We start from the raw sequence: 26,423 nt of genomic DNA on the forward strand, positions 1-26,423 counted from the left end.
AACGATGAGGATTGAGTGTTGTCATTCGCTGGAAGACGAATAAAAAGAAGCGGAGAAAAAACATGTGTGTAGGAGAAGATGATGTGAAAGTCTCTATTTCATCAACTTATTTACTGTCATTATGACATAAATAATACACGAATCGCTTACGTGGCGTGAGAAATACATAAATGGTGTGAGACAGCCCATATATGGAATTGGATGAAGAGTCATTATTGGGGCACATGACATGGGAGAGGGGAAGAAAAACTATCTTTTTATATATAATAATAATAGATTCATAGGTAGATTGAATAAAAATGGTACCAAAGAAAATAAAAATAAACTTTCATTAGTAGCTTGAATCATGATTAGAATTACAATGGACATATTAAATTTAATTTATACTTTTTTTTAATAGAAATTTAGTTTATACTTGAATCAATAAGAATTGCTATACTAATATTACAAAGACAAATAAAAGTGAAATGAGTCATTGAAATAAAAGTTTGAGCCATAAATCAAAAGAACAAAAAATAAGCCGCACAATTAGAACTTATCGCCATGCTACACAATTTTGATTAGTTGTCAATTTTGGCTTGGAGACTTATAGCAGAATGTGTAGAGTTTCAAATTTGCCGGGAGTAACTGATGAAATAATTCCTCAAGGAATGATTAAAGTGTAGGGTTTGAAGTTTGCACACAGAGGAGTTTGTAGGACAAAGTTCTTCCTATTCTGATGGCGTTCCTCCCCAACCCCAACCAATGGAGTGTCTTCAAGAAACTGGTCCTCCACCTTTCCTCACAAAAACATACGACATAGTTGATGATCCTTCCACAAATCACATAATTTCATGGAGCACAGGGAACAAGCCTTTTCCATAAGCCTTCTCCCCAGATTCTTCAAGCACAACAATTTCTCCAGTTTTGTCAGGCAACTCAACACCTATGTATGTCAGTAACTTCTGATCTGTGCTGTTTTCTTTATATATGGGTTGCATCTTGATGCTGTAATGAGTAATGATAACCTTATCTTCAGGGCCGGTCCCGACATTTTGGAGGCCCTGAGCAAAAAATAAAAATGGACCCCTAATAATTTTAACGTTTGAAATTTCATTAGAACCATTATGTTGGTTCCTTTGGCAACTGACCTCTTACAACTCGCCAGGGGTCGCGTGTTCGAATCCAAGCAACGCGACATTTTGCTTTAATTTTTGAATTCTTTCAATTCAAATTAATTAACAAATAACATGTCAAAAATCAAAAGGTGAGATTCGAACCCGGTACATAAAAGTAACATACACAGTTACTAACCATTAAACCAGCTCAAATCATTAATAACATCTTGAACATTAATTATTATAACCAAATTTTATTTTAAGGGAAAGTTTAATGAGAATTTTTTTTTGGGCCCTTCTTTTTGGAGGCCCTGGGCTGTGGGCCTGCTTGCACAGGCCCAGGGCCGGCCCTGCTTATCTTCATTGATGTTCATGAAGCTGCTGGAGTGTGTTAGTATTCTTTTACTTATCATAGTCGGTACTATTGGTTGGTCGAATATAATCCTATAGTAATGGGTTTCCCTATTGACATTTTGTTAATCTGAAGTCAAAACAGACATAAATCACATTTTTCAGCCTAGTTTATGTGAAGAAGTAATAACAAATAATGTTTTTTATACAAATTTCATAGTTTATCTAAAGAAAATTTCACAAAACCAACTCGTTTAATCAAACTCTTCCCTTGTTGGGCAATAAAAACATGGCAAACATCCACCAACACTTGAATTCCTTTATTCCAAGCACTCAGTTTTTCAGCTGCCACATCAACACTTGGACCCATGAAGCTTGATGAAAAATGTTCTTTTTCAAAAATTAGACAGTCAATCAAATAGATATACACTTGAAGGTTTAAGATTTAGACCAGAAAAACATACTATCAGTAAAGTAAGCAAATTTGTTTTACTACCTGTGTTGCTAACAGAGCCGTGCCACCTAATCCCAGAGGATGCCCAGGTGACTGCATGAGGTATTGAAATTCGTCCTGAGGGTAGTGGCCTTTGTAAGGTTCACTTCATTTTGGCATCATTGTTCATCTCAAAAACCTAAAAAAGATACAAAATTGAATAGATCTAACAATGATTGACAATCTAAGAGGCGGACAAAACAGGAGTAGGAATAAAAAACACATAATATTTACAGATATATCCATATTAATGAATCAAATTAGTTTTAATATTTACGGATATATTTAGGGTTTTTGATTTTTTTTATACAAATACAAATTAGTTTTAATATTTACAGATATTATATATATATATATATATATAGTTTTTTGATTTTTTATATCAATACAAATTACTTTTAATATTTACGGATATTTTTTTACATATTAAAAAATAGGCAGTGACTATTTGCGCCTCCTATTTTGCCAAGTGCGCCATCCCCAAAACTGCAAAAAGACCAAAATACCCTTCAGTAATTTAAATTAAAAAAAAAACTACCTTATCTTCATCTTTCCCTACAAACCCTCCCCCCTCTCTCAACCGTATAACCCCTCTTCCTCTCCAACCCAATTTCAAAATTTTGAACCCTCACAAAATCAAGTCTCTCAAACCCACATTAACCCACAACCAAGTCAAGAAGAGGAAGAGAAAGGAGGACAACCAGTAAGAAGAAGAAGTTGAAGTAGAACCCCTCTTCCTCTCGATTTGATTCTGTCATGGGAGGATGTTTCGTGACTTGCCCGCACTCTAAACTGCGGACAGGTTTTATGACTACCGCATGTTTAAGTGCGGTTAGCCTGTGAGTTGTAGAAAAATACGTTCCGCAATTTTAAGTGCGGAGACTTCCGCAATGATAAGTGCGGATGCTTCCGCAATCAAAACTGCGGCAGCACATATTTGCCTTCCGCAGTTTAAACTGCGGAACTATTATTCCAACACATCAAGTTCCGCACTTTTAAGTGCGGGAAAATCAATTTTATTTAGGTAGCAGTACCAGACCTTAACACGATTAAATTTCACACTTCCGCACTTATGTTAGCAAGAGTGTGTAATTTGTTTCACTACCGCATGTTTAAGTGCGGGACTAACCAGTTACGTCGGGAAGTCGCGAAATCGCGATGAAAGCTAAAAAAAAACTGAAAAAATGCTCGGAAAAAGGTAAAAACTTACATGGGTAAGCTTCTATTCTTGTCTTGAGATCACCCAAAAGAAGTTGGGAGTGGAGGATGAAGAGGAGGGTGAGGAGGAAGAAGGAGATGGTGTGTGGGAAGTAAAAATAAAATATTACCTTTTTATGTTTTTTTTACTAAGGGCAATGTTGGAATTTTTAAAAAAGGAGATGGCGGACTTAGTAAAACGGGGATGCGCAAATAGTCACTGCCTAAAAAATATGTAAAAAATTTCCACACGATTGATTTATGTTAATTTTTTCTACATAAACTTGTGGAATCAAAGCATGCGCTACATCCTTGATCATAGCCAGTTTGCAAGTCTTTCATATTTCATAGTACACCCTTCTTATTTGATAAATTTGAAACTTGTCCAAAGAAAAACATACATTTAAATGAAAAGATAGAGGAAGAAAAACACACCTTTGTTCATAATCAAAATACTCCAGGTTGGTTCTTATGCACCTGAGAGTTCATTCTAAAATAAATAAAGTGATATTAAATGCAGAAGGAGTAAAGATTAAAAGGGTTTAGAAATAACTTTAGATGGACATTGTGTATTGCACACTTCTATGCTTGACACAATTTATAGCACTCTTATAAAATAATTAATATCGTGGTCAATCTATAAAAAAATTGTCTTAAATTACTATAATTAAATTATATGTACACAATTTATAGCATCATAATAAAAATATTAAAAACTCATGGTTAATTTAAAAGATTTTATCTTAAATTACCATAATTAAAGAGATGAGAAGTTTATTTTGATACAAAATCATGTTCATCTATTATCCATATATAAAGAAATAGTATAATGAGATCATTGCACAAAATACCCAAAGGGAATGAAAAATAAAACGACCCCAATTATTTTTTAAAAAATATGTGATATTTTTATGTATCATATTTTTCTATTTTGTGATTTCTGAATATGTGTTTTATTTTTAATATTTGAAATAATTTTTTTATTTTGTCATTTTTGAATAACTGTTTCAATTTTAATATTTGAAATTATTTATTTTCAATTTTGTGACTTTTAAATATGTTTATTTATTGAATATGTGATTTTATTATATTTCAAAAATATTAATGTTAATAATTTCTTAAAATTAATATTTTCAAAACGATGTGGGGGTGACACGTGGCAAAACCTTCTAGAAAAAAACCTTCCTTTAGTATATTACTAGCGGAATCACCCGTGCAAGGCACGGGTGACTTTTGTCATATTCCGGTTTTTAGTTGCTTTTGAAAGAATAAATTATTTTTGCAATTTATGTTAAAGTGAAAAACAATTTTGCATTTGTAAATAAACATGAGTTAATTAATTTTGCATCACGTACTCTTGTTAGGGTTTAGTGGAATTATCCGTGCCCTGCACGGGTGACTTTTGTTTAATAAAATTGTAAATCTAAATGTCGTGTGACACTATTAGTAAATACATCTTAACAATTGTTTTAACTATATATGTTTTGAACATTGTGTTTTTTTTTAAGAAGTACAATGTGTTTTAATCTACCGTCACATTTTTTCTTATTTAATTATGATACAATTGAATTTGTTCAAAATTTGAAAAATTAATTATAGTCAACTTTTGAACATTAAATCTTATTATAATAATGTTGACTCGTCAAGTCTTATTTCCCACCACACACATTCCACGAAAAATCACCCGCCCACCTTCCATTCTATTCTTACACTCAATCATTCCTCTCTCATCCCGTAAGAACCTCTTTCTCTCTCTTCCCACCATGGACCGCGGCGTCGAAGCCGTCTTGGCTGCCATCGACAGCTTCACTTAGTCATTTCACTTATATATTATTCAACACTCGCATTTCACTTATAAATTATTCAACACTCACATTTTCGGTCAATGTGTGACTTTTTAAAAGATTTTTACTCACACTTGAATTCTAACACCGGGTGAATGAAGAATGAAGGGTCGGAGAGTCACAAAACAGTGCAGTGTACTTGAAGTTTAACCTCAATAGCCAATAAGATTGGGCTCCTTTCCCATTTTTTCTCTATCAGCCCAATAAAAAAAGAATACTGACAGGTTTTTCCTTCAGTTAGGGTTCAGTTCAAGCTCAGAAATCTTTTGAGGCATAAAAAAACTCAAAAATTAGAAATAGCTTCATGTTCTGCAACCCAACGTTGAGGGTAGCTTCCAAGTCCCTCACAAATCGTTCTAGAACCTTCGTTCAGAATTATGAAGTAGGTAGGAAGGTACTTAAGTTAATTTGTAAAATCATTGCATTGATTAAAGATTATTTACTGATTGGAATACTGTTAAAAAAAAGCACAATCAAATTGGTAGTTCAAAACAAAATAGATTGACAAATTGATTTAAATATGAAATAACCAAATTTAAACGCCATGTAATTAAATGAAATGCGTTTCCTATTTTTAAAGAAAATTTTGTTTTTTTATTGATTCCAACCGAGATGGATTTTGTTAAAGATTAAAAAAAATATCTAAAAGTTTTTTTTAACTCAACAAATATTCTAACAATTACTATTATCTAATTTAATTAAATAGGAGCATGACCCACTCTATTTCAAATTTGTATCTACCTTAACTTGGGATTCTATTTGAAAATATATCAAAGAAGCAGAAACAAAAATACATCATAAATAATCAAAAGTTATAAATTAATATTTTAAATACGGAATTAAATAACAAAATGAAATACCGATATTGTTTTCTTTAAACATGAAAATATTTTATGTAAATTTTTACCCTAACTATTTTGTAATTTATCAAAAAATTTATATTTTTTAATCACTTTGTAATATTTGGAAAATATTATGTTTGAGAAAGTTTCACATTAGATGATTAGAGGAGTGTTTAGCACTTTATAAGTGAAAGATCTCATACATCAAAAAATGTGGTGTCCAATCCACTTGTGTGATTTGCTCATGCTAGCTATTGTTGGATACCTAAAATTTAAATATTTAAAAAGTAAGAACTAAAATTTAAATACCTAAACAGCTTTGGACTCAACTCAGTCTAAATCAAGACTTAGAAATATGTGGCATTCCACACTTTCCCGTCTAAATCATAGACCACACTTCGATATAAAAACCCAAAGAGAAATTATAAGAGCAAGTAAACGAATTTAATTTAATTTTAATTCTCAATCTAAACTATATTACGCCATGTAATTAAATGAAATTAGTTTTTTTTTTTAATTTTACTTTTTTATTGATTCCAACCGAGATGGATTTTGTTAGAGATTAAACAAATATTCTAAAAATTACCTTTTTTTAATAGTTGTAGATAGATTTAATAATAGGTGCATACAAAAATTTTCATGTTTACTACATCCAAGATCTCAAGTAGATGATTTTTGAACGTATCAAATTGGCAGTTCAAATTTGATTAAGTAATATTATTTTTATTAAAACTAATCATAAAAAAGAAACAATAAATTTTAGGCCTGCGGGTGCTTGTTTTTTATATACGGTTTGATTTAGGAAGGTTAGTGCATGAGTGCATGTTTTGTTGTAAAGGGATGGATTGTTCCTCTTGAATATTGGTTTGTTCCCTTGCCTATCTAGTGATTGTAGTACTCTTTTTCCTTCATTGGTTTTTTCCCATTGGGTTTTTCTTTTGAAGGTTTTAATGAGGCTCAATCTCTAGGTGTGTTTTGGCATGGGGACATTTATGCCTTTGTTGGTTTGGTCTCTATCTAATACATTTCTTTTTGTTATAAAAAAAGAAACAATAAATGTTTTTGAAATTAGAAAGATATAAATTTTATTTTTTTAATCAATATCATTAAATTTTGCAAACTTCAAAATTTAACCACCACATGGTCCACCAAACTTAAATTTTGGAGTGAATGGATCCTCTGCAGCACACAAGTGCCTCAATCTCTCTGCAGCGATATTTATGGCCGTTGGATGAATCCAACGATCCAAATATTTTATACATTAAAAGAATGTTTCAATCAAATTAAAAATATTCACGTGACCAATTTCTCCTTCTTCACACCCTCTACGTCAACTCCTTGGGGCCATTTTCTCTTCTCAACTGATCAAATCAATCTTTGATCCACACACAAACTCGTTCTCTAGTGTGAATGAAAGGGTAAATTAAGAATCACAATGCAGCGAAGGAGACATTTGGAGTAACGATTTGCAACTTGAAGAGCAAGTACCCAGCAATCATTTTCTCCCCCTTCACCTCCTCTTTATCAAATTCTTTCAAACAAAACACTGTCATTTCCTGAGTCCCTTCAAATTCCTTTTTTGATTACTTCATCAATTTATTTGAAGGTTTGTTTGAACCAGGAAATGGAAATCTGAGAAGCGTTTTTTGGAGATCTAGGACTTCTGAATCGAATAAAAATTCTCCGATGCCGGCGAATGATGCGGTCGTCGACCCCTTTGCTGGGTCAGAGCTCATCGTCGCCGATCTGGTTCAAATCGCAAAGAGAAAGGAGGACAGAGGTTGTCACGTGACTGTTTTTCAATTGATTAAAGTATTTTTTAATTCTTGAAATCTCTGAGCCGTTGGATGAATCCAACGGCCAGAAATGTTGAAGTAGACAGATTGAGACAACAGCTGCAGCAGAGAATCCGAATCCAATTTTGGAACGTGATCAAATAAATTTGAACAAATATTGTTTGATTCTTTTTTTTATATCATTATTGTTGTTATGTGTTTACCAAAAAAAAATATTGTTGTTATTTTCGATCATGATAACATTTTGAAGTAAATTTGAATTTTTTACTTGTTTACCTTTTCATGAGTTATAGCCTTTTTTTTAAGGTATGTCATGTTCTAGCTAATTAGAAAGCATTAGCATTCAAATGAGGTAAGTATGAAAAAAGAAAGAAAGAAATTTATAAGAAGTAAATTAATGTAGCATAATATACAATTTTCTTAATAATTAAAATTCATATTGAATAGTTCAATAGAGTAGTGGATTAAAACCAACCTAAAACAAAACAAACTAAATGCAAACACTGCTCGAAATCCTAAACCACTTGATAGACTATAGATACAACAACAATATTTGATTCTATATGTTGAAACTTGAAACAACATATATCCCCTTCACGGACGTCATTCGATGTGCAAAACTCTTTCCACCCTGATCCAAACTTCAGGCTCTCCTTTCCCTTACGACCCTTCAAGACTTTGCATGTATGTTGAGTACCGACTTGATCTTTTAGTTGAACTAAAAGAGTTGTATTAGAAAAAAAAATTCGGGCAATTTGTTTTTGAATTGTATACGTAGGAGGCATAAAAATAGTGAATAACTAATAAGTATAAGAAAATTTGTATATTTTTTTTGGATGATATGGGAGTGACACGGGCAAAACATTCTAAAAAAAACTTCTTTTAGTATATTAAATATAGATATTGATTGATTTGGAAATATTAAAATCTTCAAAAGTATTGGAGAAATTTTAAATATTAATTTATTATTTTAAATTAAAATTTTATTGCATATTATTGTCTAATTTTATTATATTTTAAAGTTTTTTCTTTATTTATTTTTTTCAAAAAAATATTTAATCTCAAACCTTTAAGCAAAACTTCCTTTTTAACATTTAAAGACATGTGGCTGTAATTTTAAATTTCCAAATATTTTTGCATTATCAGATTTTAATTTATGTTCGTCCAAGATTTAAAATTTCACAATGTATTACTTGCCACTGAATATGTTATTTAAAGCAATAATAAATACTGGTTTTATTCATTATTATAATTATTAATTCATTTCATATAAAATAAAAAAAATAGTGGAAATTTATATTTGATTCATATGACATATATAATTTTTTTTGATGGAATATGACATATATTCTCTATTGTTTTAGAGGGAAACAAAATGATTTTGAGGCACCTACGTGGTATGGGATAGGGGAAGAAATAAATTTTTTTAATATATAATAATAGAGTCACGGTTTGAATGAATAAATATAATATTGAAAAAAAGAAAAGTAAACTTGGGGTGAAGAAAGGTAGAGAAAGCCAATCAAGCCTACATCAGTTTTTGATTGACATATCGTAGCACTGACCTGACCTGAGTGATTTTGTCAAGTCTCTCAAAGTAACCACACCGATCAACGATTGAACCTGTCTTTGAGAACCTGTAGTTATTTACTTCAACCTACAAATCAAGGAGAAAAGTCTTAAAAATTCAGAGAAGCCAACCAAAAAGAAGGAATAAAACTTATTTGCAAAAGAAAATCATAAAGACAGCCTGTTTTTTTCTTCCTCACACTGTGTATTGCACAGTACTTCTTGCTTGACACAATTTATAGCGCTCTTATAAAAAAAATTGATATCGTGGTCAATCTATAAAAAATTTGTCTTAAATTACTATAATTAAATTATATGTACACAATTTATAGCATCATCATAAAAAAATTAAAAACCCATGGTCAATTTAAAAGATTTTTTTTTTTTAATATTGTGGTCAATCTATAAAAAATTTGTCTTAAATTACTATAATTAAATTATATGTACACAATTTATAGCATTATAATAAAAAAAATTCAAAACTCATGGTCAATTTAAAAGATTTTTTTTAAACTATGTATTAAATTTCAAAGTTAAGAAAACAATTTTTTTTTGTTTCTGTTTTTTTAATGCAGATTTAATATTGAAAAACAAAATTTATGTATTAAATTTCAAAGTTAAGAAAACAATTTTTTTTTGTTTTTTTAATGCAGATTTAATATTGAAAAACAAAATTTATGTATTAAATTTCAAAGTTAAGAAAACAATTTTTTTTTGTTTTTGTTTTTTTAATGCAGATTTAATATTGAAAAACAAAATTTGTATATTTTTTTATTGGGATGATGTGGGGTTGACACGTGGCAAAACCAAAACCTTCCTTTAGTATATTATATATTACTATAATTAAATTATATGTACACAATTTATAGCATCATAATAAAAAAATTAAAAACCCATGGTCAATTTAAAAGATTTTGTTTTTTTTAATATTGTGGTCAATCTATAAAAAATTCGTCTTAAATTACTATAATTAAATTATATGTACACAATTTATAGCATTATAATAAAAAAAATTCAAAACTCATGGTCAATTTAAAAGATTTTTTTTAAACTATGTATTAAATTTCAAAGTTAAGAAAACAATTTTTTTTTTGTTTTTTTAATGCAGATTTAATATTGAAAAACAAAATTTATGTATTAAATTTCAAAGTTAAGAAAACAATTTTTTTTGTTTTTTTAAAGCAGATTTAATATTGAAAAACAAAATTTATGTATTAAATTTCAAAGTTAAGAAAACAATTTTTTTTGTTTTTGTTTTTTTAATGCAGATTTAATATTGAAAAAAAAAATTTATATATTTTTTTATTGGGATGATGTGGGGGTGACACGTGGCAAAACCTTCTAGAAAAAAACCTTCCTTTAGTATATTATATAGATAGATATGTTTTTAGTTAGTTTAAAAAAAAAATATGGGCTTAAATAAGTTTTTGGTCCCTAACCTTTACTAAATACTTGGTTTTCGTCCCTCGCCGGAGCAAAGGTGGGTTTTAGTCCCTAACCTTTGCCAAAATGTTTGGTTTTCATCCCTCCGGAGCTCTGGGTCAACGCCGGAGCTCCGGTGGCCCATGTGGCATTGCCACATGGGATTAATGAGGCCAGCTGTTATTATTATTAATTTTTTAAGAAAAATAGAAAATTAACTCAGTAATTAAAAACTCTTAACTCACTAATTAAAAACCCCAATTAACCTAAACTAATCCCTCACCACAATGCACTAATTAACCTCTTTTTTAATTAATTAAAACCCACACCCAGATTTCTTCTTCATCATCATCAACACCATCATCCTTCCTCATCTTCTTCTCCTTTACCTCATCCCAAGCGCAGAAATTGCTTACAGACACTCCATCCCAACCCCAACCCCAACCCCAACACCACCTTCACCCCATCTTCACCACTGATTCTTCCTCAAAATCGCAACTTTTAACAACCCATTCCCCCAAATCAACCTTTTATTCAAACACTTACCACCATGGCCGGAGCCACTATGAAGCCATCGATGGTTATACAAAGGGTGCGACTGAAGGGATAGGGAGGAGGAGATAACGAGAGTAGAGGGAGGCAGTCATTGAAACCCAAATCCAATTCAGATCCCTCAAACCCCAACCCAGATATGAAACACAACGGTGGATGGCCTCCATGAAGATGATGGTGGCGGCGCGATTTCAGAGCAGAAACGTGGCGGCGGTGCGCGCTTGACGAACCCTCACCGCACCAAGCCACCACGACCCCTGGATCTGGGTTTTCACATGCATCTCAGATCCATATTTCCACCGGCATCTGAGATCAATCCTTCATTATGGAATCCTACCAGTCCAAATTAGGCAACGCATGATCTTCCAATTGTTCTTCTATATTATGTTGTTGTTCGTCTGGTTCTGGCAATTTGGTGCAGTGGTTTTCTTCTCAGGGCTGGGAATGTGACAAAGATCGAGTACTGATTTGGGCTGTAGCACAGGGTTTGATTGTTGATGATGGTGTGTTGGGATTGGGAGGGGTGGTGTGGAGGATCACGTTTTTGGGTGAGTGAAAATACTATTTTAAATTGCTTTTTGAAAGATGAAAAGAATTGTTGAGATTAAACATAATTTGGAGATTGTGAAAGATCTGGAAACTTTGAGTGGATGCAGGCTGTTGAAGAAGGGAAAATATTAGTTTATTGCAATTGAAGAGTTTAATTAGAGCACCCCAATTAACGCAAACAACAGAAAATATGGTGAAGAGAATAATTTTCTTTTTTTTTAAATAAAAAAACACCTGGCCTCATTAATCCCATGTGGCAATGCCACATGGGCCACCGGAGCTCCGGCGTTGACCCAGTGCTCCGGAGGGATGAAAACCAAACATTTTGGCAAAGGTTAGGGATTAAAACCCACCTTTGCTCCGGCGAGGGACGAAAACCAATTATTTAGTAAAGGTTAGGGACCAAAAACTTATTTAAGCCAAAAATATGTTTTTAGTTCCTATCATTTATAAAGAAATCTAATCGGATTCTTTTAAAAATATGCTTACCAATTAGTCCCTTGAAATATTTTTTAATTTGCAATACATCAAATTGTCAATGTTTCATCAATTTTCACCGGTTAACTGTCCACATGATAAATATAGTCAGTTAAAAAATGACCACGTGGACATTAAACATAAATTTTAGTCTCTATAATTTTTTTAATTATATTTAATCCTTGATCTTCCATATTCTTCCTATTCCTCCTTCTTCATCTTCCTCCATCTTTTTTTTTTTTTTGAAATATGCCTCAAATATAATTAAACGCCAATCGGCTGCTGTTATGTTATATCAGAAATAACCAAAGGTAAAACTGGTGCAGGAACCTCCTCCACCCATACTTGATTAGCATAGGTTTTGACGTTCTTAGCTAAAAAATCCGCAACGACATTACCCGTGCGCCTAACAAAAGAAACAGTAAAATGATCAAAGCCAGAAAGTAACAAACGACAATCTCTAAGGATAGAACTAAGATAAGATCTCCCCTCTCCCGTGGCATGCCAAGATCTGAAAAGGTAGACACAATCGGTCTCCACACAAATCCTCCGGAAGCCCAAGTCTATTGCCAATTGCATTGTCCACCGCATACTCATGGGCTCCGCCAAAAGAGAAGAAATAGTGTGAAATTGGAAAGAGCAAGCTGTTGCCATTATAGCCCCTTCATGGTCTCTAGCTATCATTCCCAGCCTAGAAACATCACCTTCCTTGAAAGAAGCATCAAAATTACATTTAATTGTCCCTTGTGCTGGTCTCTTCCATCTCGCCGGCGCAGCTACGGTAGCCTCTCCTCCATTGTCACGAACTGAAACTTCAGCAAGTAGGCTCTCCACACGCGATAATACGCTATGAACCATGAGAGGACGCTGCTGGAAATTCACTTGATTTCTTGCTTCCCAAATTGCGTACACAGTCGCTTGGACCAAGGCAAGAAAATCACCATCCCCCTGCAACGCCACGACTGCCCAGAAATCACGAAAACAAGAGAAAGAATCTGCTCGAATTGCACCCGGGGAGGCAAACCAAATCTGTCTAGTTGCTGGACACTGCAGAAAAAAATGATCCTCTGTCTCCCAATGCGTTGCACAGAAGCTGCACCCTGGATCGACATCCACCCGGGGACGGAACAGCCTTTCCTTCAGCGGAAGGTAACCCGAGATGGCTCGCCAGCTCGTTTCCTTGCAGCGGGGGAGTGCTTGCGTTGCCCAGAACTTCTTCCAAAACGCCGGTCGGAGCGGGGCTGATGTTGAGGACGATGGTGCATCATAGGACAGCAGCATCCGCATGAAGTTGTAGCCACCCTTAGACGTGTATTGGCCATCCACGTTGTCCGACCAGTAGAGCTCATCCGAGCCACCATGAATACCCATGGAATGGACAATATCCTTGTCGCTGTGCTTGGGTTGAAAACAAACTCAACCAGGTCTTGTTTCCAACAATGTCTAGTGTGATCAATGAGCATGACCACCTTAGTCAAAGCAAGCTCATCAACTATATCTTGGCGGTAAATGAGAGGTGCTCCTCCCGGTACCCAATTATTCGTCCATATGTTCACATGAGACCCATCACCAATCCTCCAAGCTCCCCCACGATCAAAGACCCATTTTGTCTTCATGATACTTGTCCATGCATAACTGGGACGATATCCTCTCTTAGCCTCTTGCATCTTGTTCCCCCTAAAAATGTCTCAGATCAAAAACTCATCACCTTCATCTTCTTTCCTAAAATAAACTCACTAATATTGTCTCATTTCTCCATGCCCCATCCTCTCCCAAATTAAAAAAAAAACCAATAAATTCTGTACCCAAATTAAAAAACCCAAAAAACCATGTATCCCTTCATCGATTCAACCACCTGATATATCAATTTATCCACAACCCCCGACCCACTTGAGAATTTCATCATCCCAAAAGAGATTAGAGTTAAGAAAAATAGATAAAGCAAGAGACTTGGCAGAGGAGCTTGCTTCGAGTTGTTTACTTTTCTTGAATATTTTTTTGGAAGGCACTTCTCGGCTACGTTAGATCATGACTCAGTTTAGGTTTCGAACCAATCAAATTTTCGTAAGCTTAATTATGATACCCATTATGTTTCTGATTCTGCTTCTTCTTCTTCCATACCTCATCTTCACCATTATGTCGTCAACTGGGCTTTCGACCAACACCCACATGGCTTCAATGCTATCTTTTTATGGGTTGAATCAGAGATAGGGAAGGGGAAAGGTTGCATCTTTGAGGAACCTCTCATTCCCTTTGTTGCAAATTTATGGGTTGAACACATGAAACGGACGGATTCAAATTGAGCTAATTCAGTGGAGAACTCGCTGATGGCTAATCAATCAATCAATATCAATCAATATATATTAGAAAAGAAGAATTTCTCTAAGGCTAATTTGGTGAGGTGGCGGCTCCTGGTTCAATTTCATAAGAAAAAATCTATGTGTCAATTTGTCAGATAGCAAATTCCACGTGCCAATTTGTTAGAATTTTCAGAATAGTTTATTATTAGTCTTATCTCATTGAGATATAGTTTATATTTATTTCTCTATTTTAGATTAGTATCTATTTAAATATAGATATGTTTAAATAGATTTAGTTTCTTTTTATCTCTTTGTTAGATTAATAATAAACTAAATTTTAACAAATATTCAATAGAGTCCTTCTATGTCTTTGGCTTATCTGCATTTTTAGGACTTTTGGGTTAAATAACATTTGTGATTTTTTCTCCTTGATTTGTAGGTTGAAGAAAGTATTCGTAATGACAGGGTTAATCCCATAACAGAGCGGTGTGATTACATTTGAGACTTTTCTCAGGTTGGTACTACAATCTATGATGAAAAAACTGATGTATGGATTCTCATATTTCTGAATTAATTAATATGATATCTATTGAGTTTCTTTTTTATATCAGATGTTGTGTCATGTCCTTTTAATTGCTTATGGTGTGGTTTTTCTCTTTTGAACATATATTACTCTCGATGGAGAGGTGAGATAGGAAATCTAGCATGGAGATTTGACAGCGTTGCATTTAACAATTTAATAATTAAAGGCAACAAAGTTAGTGTTACTTACTACAATTCATTTCTCCTTACTTCCTCCACTGCCTTAGGAAGTTCCTGGCATTCTATATCCTTTCTCTTTCACCCGTGGTTTTGGTTTCCGATTTTACTCATACCTTATTGATGCTTGCAAATAGCTTCCAACACATAGTTTATTGCATCTAAAATTGAAATAGAAAAATGAATGTTGTGAGAAAGGAGATTCCATGACATTAAAGTGGTTCCATTCTTTGAAAGATGCAATTTCTGATTTGTTTATTTCTTGATTTTATCTCTTTTATTTTATTTTAGATTTATTTTTAAAGTATTAATTAATTTTTATGGTATTTTTTATTGAATTTTCGGAATTTTATTTAATTCAGGATTTTATGAATTTTAATTGTGATTTGCGAGATTTTGGTAGTTTTTATATATCATTAATTAGCACCTTTTTAAATTTTAGATTTGATTAGAATTTAGGTTGTTTATTTCTTGATTTTATCTTTCGGTCTTTTATTTTATTTTAGATTTATTTTTAGAGTATTAATTAATTTTTATGGCATTTTATTGAATTTTCGGATTTTTATTTAATTCAGGATTTTCTGAGTTTTTATTGTGATTTGCTAGATTTTGGTAGTTTTTATCTATCTTTAATCAGTACCTTTTAAAATTTTAGATTTCATTAGAATTTTGTTGTGGGTATTTTATTTTATTTTATATTTTTTTAGAGTATTAATTTTTATGGTATTTTTATTGAATTTTCAGATTTTTATTTAATTCATGATTTCATGAATTTTTATTGTGATTTGCTAGATTTTGGTAGTTTTTATCTATCGTTAATTAGTACCTTCTTTTTTTATTTTTTATTTATTTTTAGAGAATTAATTAATTTTTATTGTATTTTTATAATTATTTTCGGATATTTATTTAATTCATGTTTTTATGAGTTTTTATTGTGATTTGCAAGATTTTGTTAGTTTTTATCTATATTTAATTAGTACCTTTTTAAATTTTAGATTTGATTAGGAGTTAGATTGTTTATTTCTTGATTTTATCTTAATTTATCTAATTATTTATTTAATGTTAATTTCAGAAAAAGAGAAATGATCCGGTGTCGAGGGTCCACAGAGCTACCATGGACACACAGAGATTTGATGACTGTTATTTCTACCTCCGCCACGTGTCGCGATCAGAACAGAGATTTGCCATAAGATGATGTTGCGCGAAGCACTGGAATTTATGCTTTAAAGCTTGGACCAATAAAAGGTTGACACGTGGCACCTTGATAAGCTCTTTAAACATCACGTGATTGAATCAAAGGAGTATATCACGTAACAGAAGGACAAAACAAAAACGGAAATACTATTGATGGATTTATATAAAAAATTCACGTGTCATTCCATTAGATAGTTTCTCTTCTTTTGTGAGCATAATAATACTCAACTATCTCAACCAAAGAACTAGAAAGAGAGAAAAAATAGAGAAAAAAATAATTAAGTTGAATAATGAGAACATTAATTTGACCGCACTATCTCACAATGAGGAACATCTTACATGAAAATACTTTCACATACAAATTAATAGAGCAATAGCTTTTAATAAATTTTACTACTTTAAAATATAATTTCATGCACATAACTATATACAAATTACAAGGTAAAAATATCCCATGAGAAGGAACATATTACATAAATTTCATTCGTGTTAAAACTAATAAAAATAAATTTTCATATAATTTAAGTACATTTTTCATTATATTTTTAATTTTTTAAGAGTAAACATATATAAGATTATAAAAATTTAAGAGTAAAATTATGTGGTACAAGATTTAGAAAAATTCATGTGTGTATGTATATACATACAATTACAATTAATTAAATTAAAATCACACAGTTTCAAAAAAATAATTAAATCACACGGTAAGAAACTTTTATGAAAAAACATATTTTGATATTAAAACTAATAGAAAAGTTTAATATAAATAAAACTATAGAATATCTCCCCGTGTATTGCATGGAATGCACGGGTTTCAATTTAAGTCTTTTTTCAATTTAAGTCTTTTTGTACACAAGGAATAAGTTTACTAAATATATTTGGAGAGAACTGGCTCTGCTAGGTTCTCTCCTAGACATAGGAGGAGCTACAATGGTGAGAATTCATATGAAGGAGGGGTAAAGTTGTTCGTTGATGGCCTAGAAGAGAATATATGCCATAAACAACTCCGGAGGATATTCGAAAAATACAGCAAAGTGATAAGTGCTTTTGTCCCGCGAAAGTTAAAGAGAGGCAGAAGAGCCAAGTTTGGCTTTGTTCTATTCCACCACAGGAAGGATGGCTTAAAAGCAATGAATGATCTACATGGGAAAAGGCTGAATAATACTTTCCTCACCATAAACCCGGCAAGATTTATTGATAGAAAGTTCAATTGAAACCCACAGAGGAATGTTTAGAGAAGCGAAAACAGAGCTCAAGCGACAAAGAAAGTCTGGAGAAAAAAAAAGATACTTAGACAAGTCTGGAGAGTAAAGGTAAATCCAAAGAACGCGGACGAAGATCCAAAGAAAGAAGACGAAGGGATGCCAATAGTAGATAGGGAGATGAAACAGGATAGGGTTCCTCTAAACAGAAATATGTCCAGACAAACCGTGGCGTCTCTTAGTGAAGTATTATGTTGTGAAGACGTGAAGATTTGGTTAACAAAGAAGGGTTTTTCAGATATACAGGTTAAGCCTTTTGGTGCTAAAGAGAAAATTTTAGAATGTTCCTCAGAGGAGGAACGTAGAAGAGTAACGACCAGTTTGGAATTAAGCAAGGAAAACCTCATTCTCGATCTGGTTCCGGCAGAGAAAGCTCGGCAGCTGAAGAGTGTGCTGATTTGGTTAAAGGTTTGGAAGATTCCAATTGGATTTTGGTCTCTAGAGTTTATATCGAAGGTGGTAAGCAGTTTGGGCTCCATTGTTTGCTTTGATGAAGCAACAATGAAAGGGCTGAGATACGACGTTGCGAGGGTCCTAATCGTGGCACCTGACCCTATCCTGGAGAACCAGATTATTCCAATCTCCTTTGACTCCGTGGATAGAAATGTACTCATTGAGGTTGATTATATTTATGACGAAAGGTTGCAGGGTTAAGGAGAGGACGAGCAATCGGAAAGTTCGTTTCAGGAACCATCCCTCTCGGCGACCACCGAGGGGGAGGAAGTGCAATACGCACCTTGCCAATCTCCGGCAACTATCTCCGGCGAGATGGGAAAAGATGAGAAGTCCCCGGTTGCCGATGACGCTTCGATTTCATGCAAAACTAATGATGAGGAAATTGTCGATTGCCACGCTGTGGCCGACAATAATTTTGAATTAGTTAATTCTGATTGGCCCAGAGTGCTGAATTGGACTTTGGAAAATAGTTTGGAGTGCCCTTTTAATGCGGTGATTAGCGGTTGGTGCAATATCACATCCCAGAAGTATTTAAAAATTGTTATCCCTAATGAATATTTTAATTTTTTGTTGGCTGGTGTATGTTTGCCACCCCTTTATTTTTCTAATGTGGGCCGTAGGCCACTTAACGTTGCATTGAGTGGTATGCAGATCACTACAGGGAATACATGCCCATTAACCAGAAACGATGTCGTTTTGATGGAGATTGAAGATGCCGCGGATGTTGAGAACCTTCCAGAGCCTGCACCCAGCAAAGTGAGCCCTGTTCCTGTCTTCCCAAGCCTTGAGATCCTCACTGTTGAAGACTTAAATCTAGAGGAGGAGGAAATTCTAAAGAGGACGAAACAAGGCTTAAACAGAACTACAAAACTGAAGTCCCTTGAAAGTCTTGAACTCAATTGGGCGAGGCCAGGCCAAGAAAAAAAGAAGAGAGACAGAAAACCTAAATCCATTGCTGGCCCCTCCATTTTACGTGAAATTACTGAAGGTTCAGGAGGTATTGACCCAAATTTCATTGATTTCCAAGCCTCTACAGCAACAAGTGGGTCTGGCGCTTAACTCACTAGAGCCACCAAGGCCTGGATTCTAGGCAAATCAGTGGGTCTATCCTTTCCTGGAAGTGACGAGGATGCCATCAAGGGCCTTGCGGAAGAATTATCAGAGAATTTCCCAAACATCTCAGATTAAGGTGATGGGGCGCACGAGGAAATGGTGCTCCTGGAACGTCCGAGGTCTAGGAAGTGCAGAGAAGAGAAGAGAGGTGAAGGATGCGTTGAAGAAAGTGAAACTGGAGTTAATCTTGCTATAGGAAACCAAGTTGGGAGGCAATAGAGACCGTGTGGGGGAATTGTTTGCCAAGTCTTTGAATCTTAACTTTGCAGAAGTATTCGCAATTGGCTCTGCTGGTGGTTTATTGTCTTGCTGGGATCCCAACAATATTAACGTCTTTGATATTATCCAGGACCAATGTTTTATCCTGTTGATTTCTAGTGTTCCCTTCTTATCTTCCCCGGTGATAATTGGTAATATATATGGCCCTAACGTCGAAGCCCAAAGGAGAGACACTCTCCATAAATTGTCAGCAGAGGTGAGAAGAACTGGTCTCGCCTCTTTTCTGGGTGGTGATTTCAACGGGACCCTAAATCCCGGTGAACGATGAGGCGGAATTGATGAAATAGACAGCAGCTTATATGATTTTGTTTTGAAAATGAATCTGATTGTCCTTCCACTGGCAAATGCGGACTTCACTTGGTTCAGCTCTAGACATGGTGGAATTTGGAGCCGATTGGACCGATGGCTAATTAGTGAAGAAGTTTTGAGGGACCTTGATGGGGTGTAGCAATCCGTTGAAAGCTGGGGTTTGTCTGACCACCGAGCTGTCTCCTTGTCTATGGGGGCGGTTGATTTCGGCCCTAAACCATTCAGATTCTATGGTTGGTGGACTCAAGAGTTGCTTCTCCAGAATTCCTATAGTATTGATCAATTGTCTAGAAATTTTGAATTGCTCAGATTTGCTTCTAAATTTTCAGAGAAGCAAACTCAGAAGCAGATAAATTAGCAAAAAGGGGGGCTGATCATCCTAGGGACTTTTTCTACTTCAAGGAATCTGTTCATAGTTAAGGCTTTGCGCTGCTTCTATGGGTTTATGCTTGAGACTCCATGGATTTCTTTTTCTGGGGGTTTTCCCAGCTGCTGTGTGTTTTTGCTTGGTGGTTGCCCAGGTTTAGGTACTCTTTTTCCTCTCCTTGGGTTTTTCCCACTGGGTTTTCCCTTGGAGAGGTTTTGATGAGGCTTTCTCCTGGGTTGTTCTCCCCACCTTTATCTTTTTAGGCAGCTGTTGTTTTGTTTTCTACATGAGAGGAATGTTCTCATGGATACTCTTTAATTAATATATGCAGTTGTTTCTCCAAAAAAAAAGTCTTTTTGTACACTATGGTTATCATTTCAGACTCTTCTATTTCATTTGTTATTTAATATATTTTTAATAACCAAGGTATTGATTGGTGTTTCAAATACAATAGACATATTCCCCGTGCAACGCGCGGGTGAAAAACACTAGTAATATATAGTTACAAATTTCCAGCATACATATTTTGAAAACAAAATGTGGAGAAACCTTATGCTGCTTTAAAATTCAATTTAATTAATTACAGGGCAACATTTTCTGGGTTTTGCGGTTTTATTCTCTAGATTTATGCATTTGTTTCTGGGTTTAGTGAAGAAGATGATGGTTTTTTTTTGATAGGCAATAAGAATTATATTAGATAGAAGTATAAGAGGTACTTCAACCTAATACAAGGAGAAAGAGAAAGAGAAAAATAGACAAGCTAAAGACTTACATGTACAAAAATACAGGCCATAATAAAGACAAAACTACCCACCTAATACCTCCTTAAAAAAGATTTAGCAAAACTAGCCTAATTAAAACCTTACTAGGACAAAACCCCCTTGGGAAAACCTAGAAACACTACTACAGAAAAGGCCTTTCGTCACGGTTAAAACCGCCCATTCGTCATGGTTTAACCGTGACAATAGAAGGCGTGACAATTGCTCAATTGTCACGGTTAAAGAAGGAACCGTGACATAACCGTGACAATAGAAGGCGTGACAATTGCTCAATTGTCACGGTTAAAGACGGAACCGTGACAATTGATACGCCTGTTATCACGGTTTGCAAAACGTAACCGTGGCAATAGAGGCCACATATTGTCACGGTTACCTACTTAACCGTGACAATTGATTAGCCTGTTATCACGGTTGTAAAGCGTAACCGTGACAATAGGTTCCCTCTATTGCCACGGTTGAGTAAGTAACCGTGACAATAGGTGGCCTCTATTGCCACGGTTATAACCGTGACAATAGGTCATACACCTGGTCTGTGAAATTGCTACATAATTTTTGAATTTTTTTTTACCTGGTGTGTGCATAAATTTTAGTACGTTTATATTGAAAAATAAATTGCATAAAATCACCAACATTCACATATTCTAGCCAAATTACTCAAATATTCCAACCTTGAATAAGAAAACAATACATTTACACTAATTTGTCCAAAACAATACTAATTAAACCAAATAGTCCACACTAGGCAAAATTCTTTAACACATAAGTAGCCCACTCTTCTTTAATTTCATTTAGTTGATCCTCATCGTAGAAGCCAAATTGACAATCAGAGAAGTACTGCAAAATGATGGTAAAAGTAACAAAATTTAGAGTCACACTTAAAAATAGGAAAAATTAAGAATTTAGTCAAAGTTCCATACCGCTTGTGGAATTGTAGATTTTTTGTGCGCAATTATCTCCTTTAGAAAGCTTAGTACATAGTACCTGCAATCTATATAATTTGTTTGGGCAGGGCACTATAAAAAACAAATATAATATATATCAGTGATTTGGTAGCTAGATCTAATTGTTTTCAGTTATGTAAATATGTATACCTTTATAGTATTCCATTTGGCTTTGGACCATGTAATCCTCTTGTCATTGCAATTAGCACGGTAGATCATCATTGCACTAACAAATTGAATGAAAAACTCATGATTAAATATGTTGAATAGCATGACTAACATAGCAAGTAGATCTATATAAGCTTACTTATCAAACATCTATTTCATGACTTTGCGTTGATTCAAACTACCATGTATAGGATCCAAGTAAAATAAGGTCCCTGTAGTGGCATTGATCACAACCAACACCCAATGTGCCCTACAAGCAAGACATGTTAAATTATAATATTAATAAATCAAGTAGCTAATCATATAAATTAATCAAGTAACTATGAATTAATATTTACAAATTTCATCCAATATTTCTCACCCTCTATTGACCGGTGCAAGATATAATTGGTTTGGGTGTGCATTTGCCATAATTGCATCCGAAATATATTGGCTTTGATTGGTCAGCCCATGTGCCGTTCGATGAGGACTCAAAAAGGCAAATTTCTCACTCAAGTTTTCAGCCACACAGTGATCAAATAAGAACCTTAAATAAGAATATACAAATAAAATACAATGTTAAAAAATTGCTTAGATAAGAAAACCAAAAACTTGTTTTCAGTAAAGTTTAAAAAAGTACCTCATATAAACACAAACGGCTGAAGCACTTAATTCACCATGCCCAGTGATTTCACGGACTTCCTCACGACCAATATGCTCAAACTTCATATAAACATCATGGAATATTTTTTGATCTATTGGTATTTTAATTTGTTTCCCTTGAATAAGAACCTTTTCTGAATATATGTTGAGAAAAGTACAACTGTTAAGTTGATTGGCACTTATCCCAATGTGAGACCTGTGTTGATTTGGCGATGCAACAGATTCCCTTGTGCATCTTGTTTCCATCACCTTCTCTTTCACAATCAATGGTTTCACCTGATTTTTGTCCTTCTCTTCCGCCTTGTCTTTGTCATTCTCCTCTGCCTTGCATCACATCAAGAAAATGTCTCACATGAAGTGACTCCCAATATGGCAACTCAAAGAAAATTGACTTTTTCTTCCAACCACATTTAGGAAGTTGTTTTTTGAATGTCTTGCCAAATTTACACTTCACGTTTTTCACCTTGGCAATCAGATCACTACCCTTCAATGGCTTTCTAGCTCTACCTTCTTCTTTATTACCATTGAAAGCTTTTGTCCACCCCCGATAACGATGTGTTGATCGCAAGAATCTACGATGTCCGAGGAAAACATTCTTTTTACAATGATCTAATCGCATTGAAATTGTATCATCTTCACATATAGGGCATGCAAGTTTTCCTTTTACACTATATCCCGACAAGTTGCCATATGCCGGGAAATCATTGATCGTACCAAACAACATTGCCCTCAACCTGAAAGTTTCTTCCCTTGACCCATCATACACCTCCACCCCTACCTCCCATAATTTCTTCAGATCTTCAATTAAAGGAGACAAGTATATGTCTATATCATTTCCTGGTTGTTGAGGCCCAGAAATTAACATTAATAACATCATATACTTGCGCTTCATACAAAGCCAAGGAGGTAGGTTATAGATCACTAGTATCACCGGCCACGTACTGTGGGTGCTACTTTGGAGGCTATGTGGATTTATTCCATCTGTAGACAATGCAAGGCGTAGGTTTCTTTCCTCTTTGCCAAATTCAGAATAGTCAGAATCAATTTTGCTCCATTGGGGAGAATCTGCCGGGTGTCGAAGCATTCCATCTCCTTCTCCTCTATATTTATGCCAAGTCAACTGTTTTGCAACTTCTGCACTGCGGTACATGCGCCTAAATCTGGGTATTATGGGGAAATACCATAACACTTTTAAAGGACATGAATTTTCCTTCTTATATCGTGGAGCTTTACATTTGGGACATGACTTAAGAGATTCATATTCATTTCGAAATAATATGCAGTCATTAGGACATGCGTGAATCCTCTCATAACTCATTCCAATAGAGCACAACATTTGTTTAGCCTCATATAGTCGACCGGGAAGAACGTTTCCCTCTGGAAGCATATCTTTTAAGAGTGTTAGTAGGTTGGTGAAGCTCGTATCAGTCCATCCATTGGCAGCTTTCAAGTTGTACAGCTTTAAGACCGCAGATAGTCTTGTGAATTTAGAGCATCCATTATAAAGAGGTGTCCCCGCATCATTTTTCAGCCTCTCAAACATTTGAGGACAATCACGAAGATCATCTTCAACCGCCTTCGCCATTTCCTCAACACGGTCACCATCACATGCATCTTCCTCTGCTCCAAATGAGGTAGATCTCACACTATCTGCTGCATCACTATAATCAAATCTGGACTCGCCATGATTTGACCAACATATATAGTTTTTATCAATTCCCTTGCAAATTAGATGATCTTCTAATTCAAGTGGATTAACTCGAATACCATACCAACAAACTAAACAAGGGCATAGCAAACTATTTGGGTTCTTTGCATTTTGAACCGCAAATTTAACAAACTCTTTCACCCCGGCAGCATATTCATCGGATAAGCGATTAGCAAACATCCATTTACGGTCCATACCTACGTGGTGGACAAAGGTTAATGTCTTCATTCTAAAACACAAGGTGACACAAACTAAATAATAGACATAGAAGTAAACTACACATGATAAGCCTTCGTTGACCTGGCCTCAATTAGTTCTCTATTTCTATTTGTCAACATGTACTGTACACAATTATCTCTTTTGCTCACAGGAACTTAGCTTTTATGTATACATATGCAGCTTAAATTCCGAACCATATGTCAAAACTCACTTAATTGATACAAAGCAAGGAAAAAAAAATCAAGCTGAAATGAAGGTAAGGCAAGGAAAAACAAAGCAAAGATGTAAAACAAAATACCTTTTTGCCAAATTGATACAACAAATCAACCAAGTAACTTTGCCTATGACTACGAGCTACAGCCGTGGCACTTGCTCCTCTGCAATTTTCCGATTCCCAAGCAGGATACACTGATTGCAATTCTAATCCTTCAAAATAAACAAGAGTAATTAAAATTAGGCAAATACACAAGCAAAAAAGAAAAGAATAAGTGGGAATTTACAATGAAAATAGCAATACAGTTACACAAAAAAAATCAGCACTCAAAGAAGGTGCAGGACAACAAGTGGGAATTTACAAAAAATCAGCACTCAAAGAACAAGTGGGAATTTACAAAAAATCAGCATAAACTCTAAATGTTTGGTTACTAACTAGTACTAGTACTAGTATTAGTGCTACCCTGCTTATAGTGCTTGAGAAATTAGACTAATGTTTTATCTAATATTCTTAGTTCGGGCTAGGTTTGGTACCAATGGAAAGTAGTGATTTTAGGTGATCACCCCTTTATGGTGATGCATGCTTAATTTGCACCATCGATTATGTATCTAGCAGCTTTTTGTTGTGCTCAATGAGATATATATACAACTATGAATCTATGCTAATTGAAGAATTGAAGAATTGACAAAGGGAATTGAAGAATTGACAAGAGAGGGAGAATCGAGTAAGGGAATCTATCCATTTCTTTCACATCGCATGTCTATCATATCTGTTTCTTCTCATGTGATTAGAAAATGAGTATGGAACACTTGTTATTGAACCACTGATGTTATGTTATGTTGAAACACATGCAATTGAATAGAATGGTAGTGAATATATCACAGTCGTAATGGTAAAAATCTTCGTCTAACAGCTTAACCTTAATTGGTTCATGACAAAAGTGCTTAATGTAAATGACTGTACTTACATTATTACTAGCTCCAAGTACAGAAACACAATTTCCTTGTCCTTGCCCTTTGATAACACGGTGCATCTCCTGATTTGTTACACCACTAGAAAAGATGTCCCATTTGCCTCTATTTTGTCCATCACGCAGAAAATCAAACACCCTTTGTCGCGATACCGGCAACCAAACAGAAGTTGCAGCACTAAGGACAATGCTAGTAGCCTCTCCCGGGTAATAGATTGTGGGCAAAATGCAAGAGCGGCGGTGGAAGAGGGGCGTAGGAACAGAGCGGCGGCGGTGGAAGACGGAATCAGGAACAGAGCGGCGGCGGCGGTGGGAGAAGAACATAGCAGCGGCGGTGGTAGATAGGGAACGGGTCGATGGAGAGTGGGAGAGTGGGAGATCGAGTGCGTGGGAGATAGGGTTTAGGAAAAATTCTGAAAAAATTAAAAGAGTAAAGTTCTCTATTGTCACGGTCCATTAAAAAATTAATAAAATATTGTTACCTATTACCACGGTTCCCTTTATAACCGTGGTAATTGCTCTATTATCACGGTTCCGCCTATAACCGTGACAAT

At 34.5% G+C, this 26,423-nt stretch overlaps 4 protein-coding genes across 4 annotated transcripts; all 4 read right to left on the reverse strand.

The window, feature by feature from the left end:
• Window positions 1-12,474: 12,474 nt before the first annotated feature.
• LOC130736693 (uncharacterized) lies at window positions 12,475-13,560 on the reverse strand. Its single transcript, XM_057588491.1, has one exon. It carries the CDS (start codon window positions 13,558-13,560, stop codon window positions 12,475-12,477), a length of 1,086 nt encoding a protein of 361 aa, XP_057444474.1.
• Window positions 13,561-21,714: 8,154 nt separating this feature from the next.
• LOC130735482 (uncharacterized) lies at window positions 21,715-22,251 on the reverse strand. Its single transcript, XM_057587451.1, has 3 exons — window positions 22,099-22,251; window positions 21,925-22,020; window positions 21,715-21,841 (listed from the first exon to the last, which is right to left on the reverse strand). The coding sequence occupies exons 1-3, from the start codon at window positions 22,228-22,230 to the stop codon at window positions 21,746-21,748; spliced, it is 324 nt and encodes a 107-aa protein (XP_057443434.1). The 5' UTR covers window positions 22,231-22,251; the 3' UTR covers window positions 21,715-21,745.
• Window positions 22,252-22,266: 15 nt separating this feature from the next.
• LOC130736694 (uncharacterized) lies at window positions 22,267-23,457 on the reverse strand. Its single transcript, XM_057588492.1, has 3 exons — window positions 22,736-23,457; window positions 22,478-22,642; window positions 22,267-22,366 (listed from the first exon to the last, which is right to left on the reverse strand). Exons 1-3 carry the CDS (start codon window positions 23,002-23,004, stop codon window positions 22,267-22,269), a joined length of 534 nt encoding a protein of 177 aa, XP_057444475.1. The 5' UTR covers window positions 23,005-23,457.
• Window positions 23,069-25,115, reverse strand: LOC130736695 (uncharacterized). Its single transcript, XM_057588493.1, has 2 exons — window positions 24,984-25,115; window positions 23,069-24,663 (listed from the first exon to the last, which is right to left on the reverse strand). Exon 2 carries the CDS (start codon window positions 24,659-24,661, stop codon window positions 23,069-23,071), a length of 1,593 nt encoding a protein of 530 aa, XP_057444476.1. The 5' UTR covers window positions 24,662-24,663; window positions 24,984-25,115.
• Between the last annotated feature and the right edge of the window lie 1,308 nt (window positions 25,116-26,423).

This window comes from Lotus japonicus, chromosome 2, assembly GCF_012489685.1.
Source record: "Lotus japonicus ecotype B-129 chromosome 2, LjGifu_v1.2".
NCBI lineage: Eukaryota > Viridiplantae > Streptophyta > Magnoliopsida > Fabales > Fabaceae > Lotus > Lotus japonicus.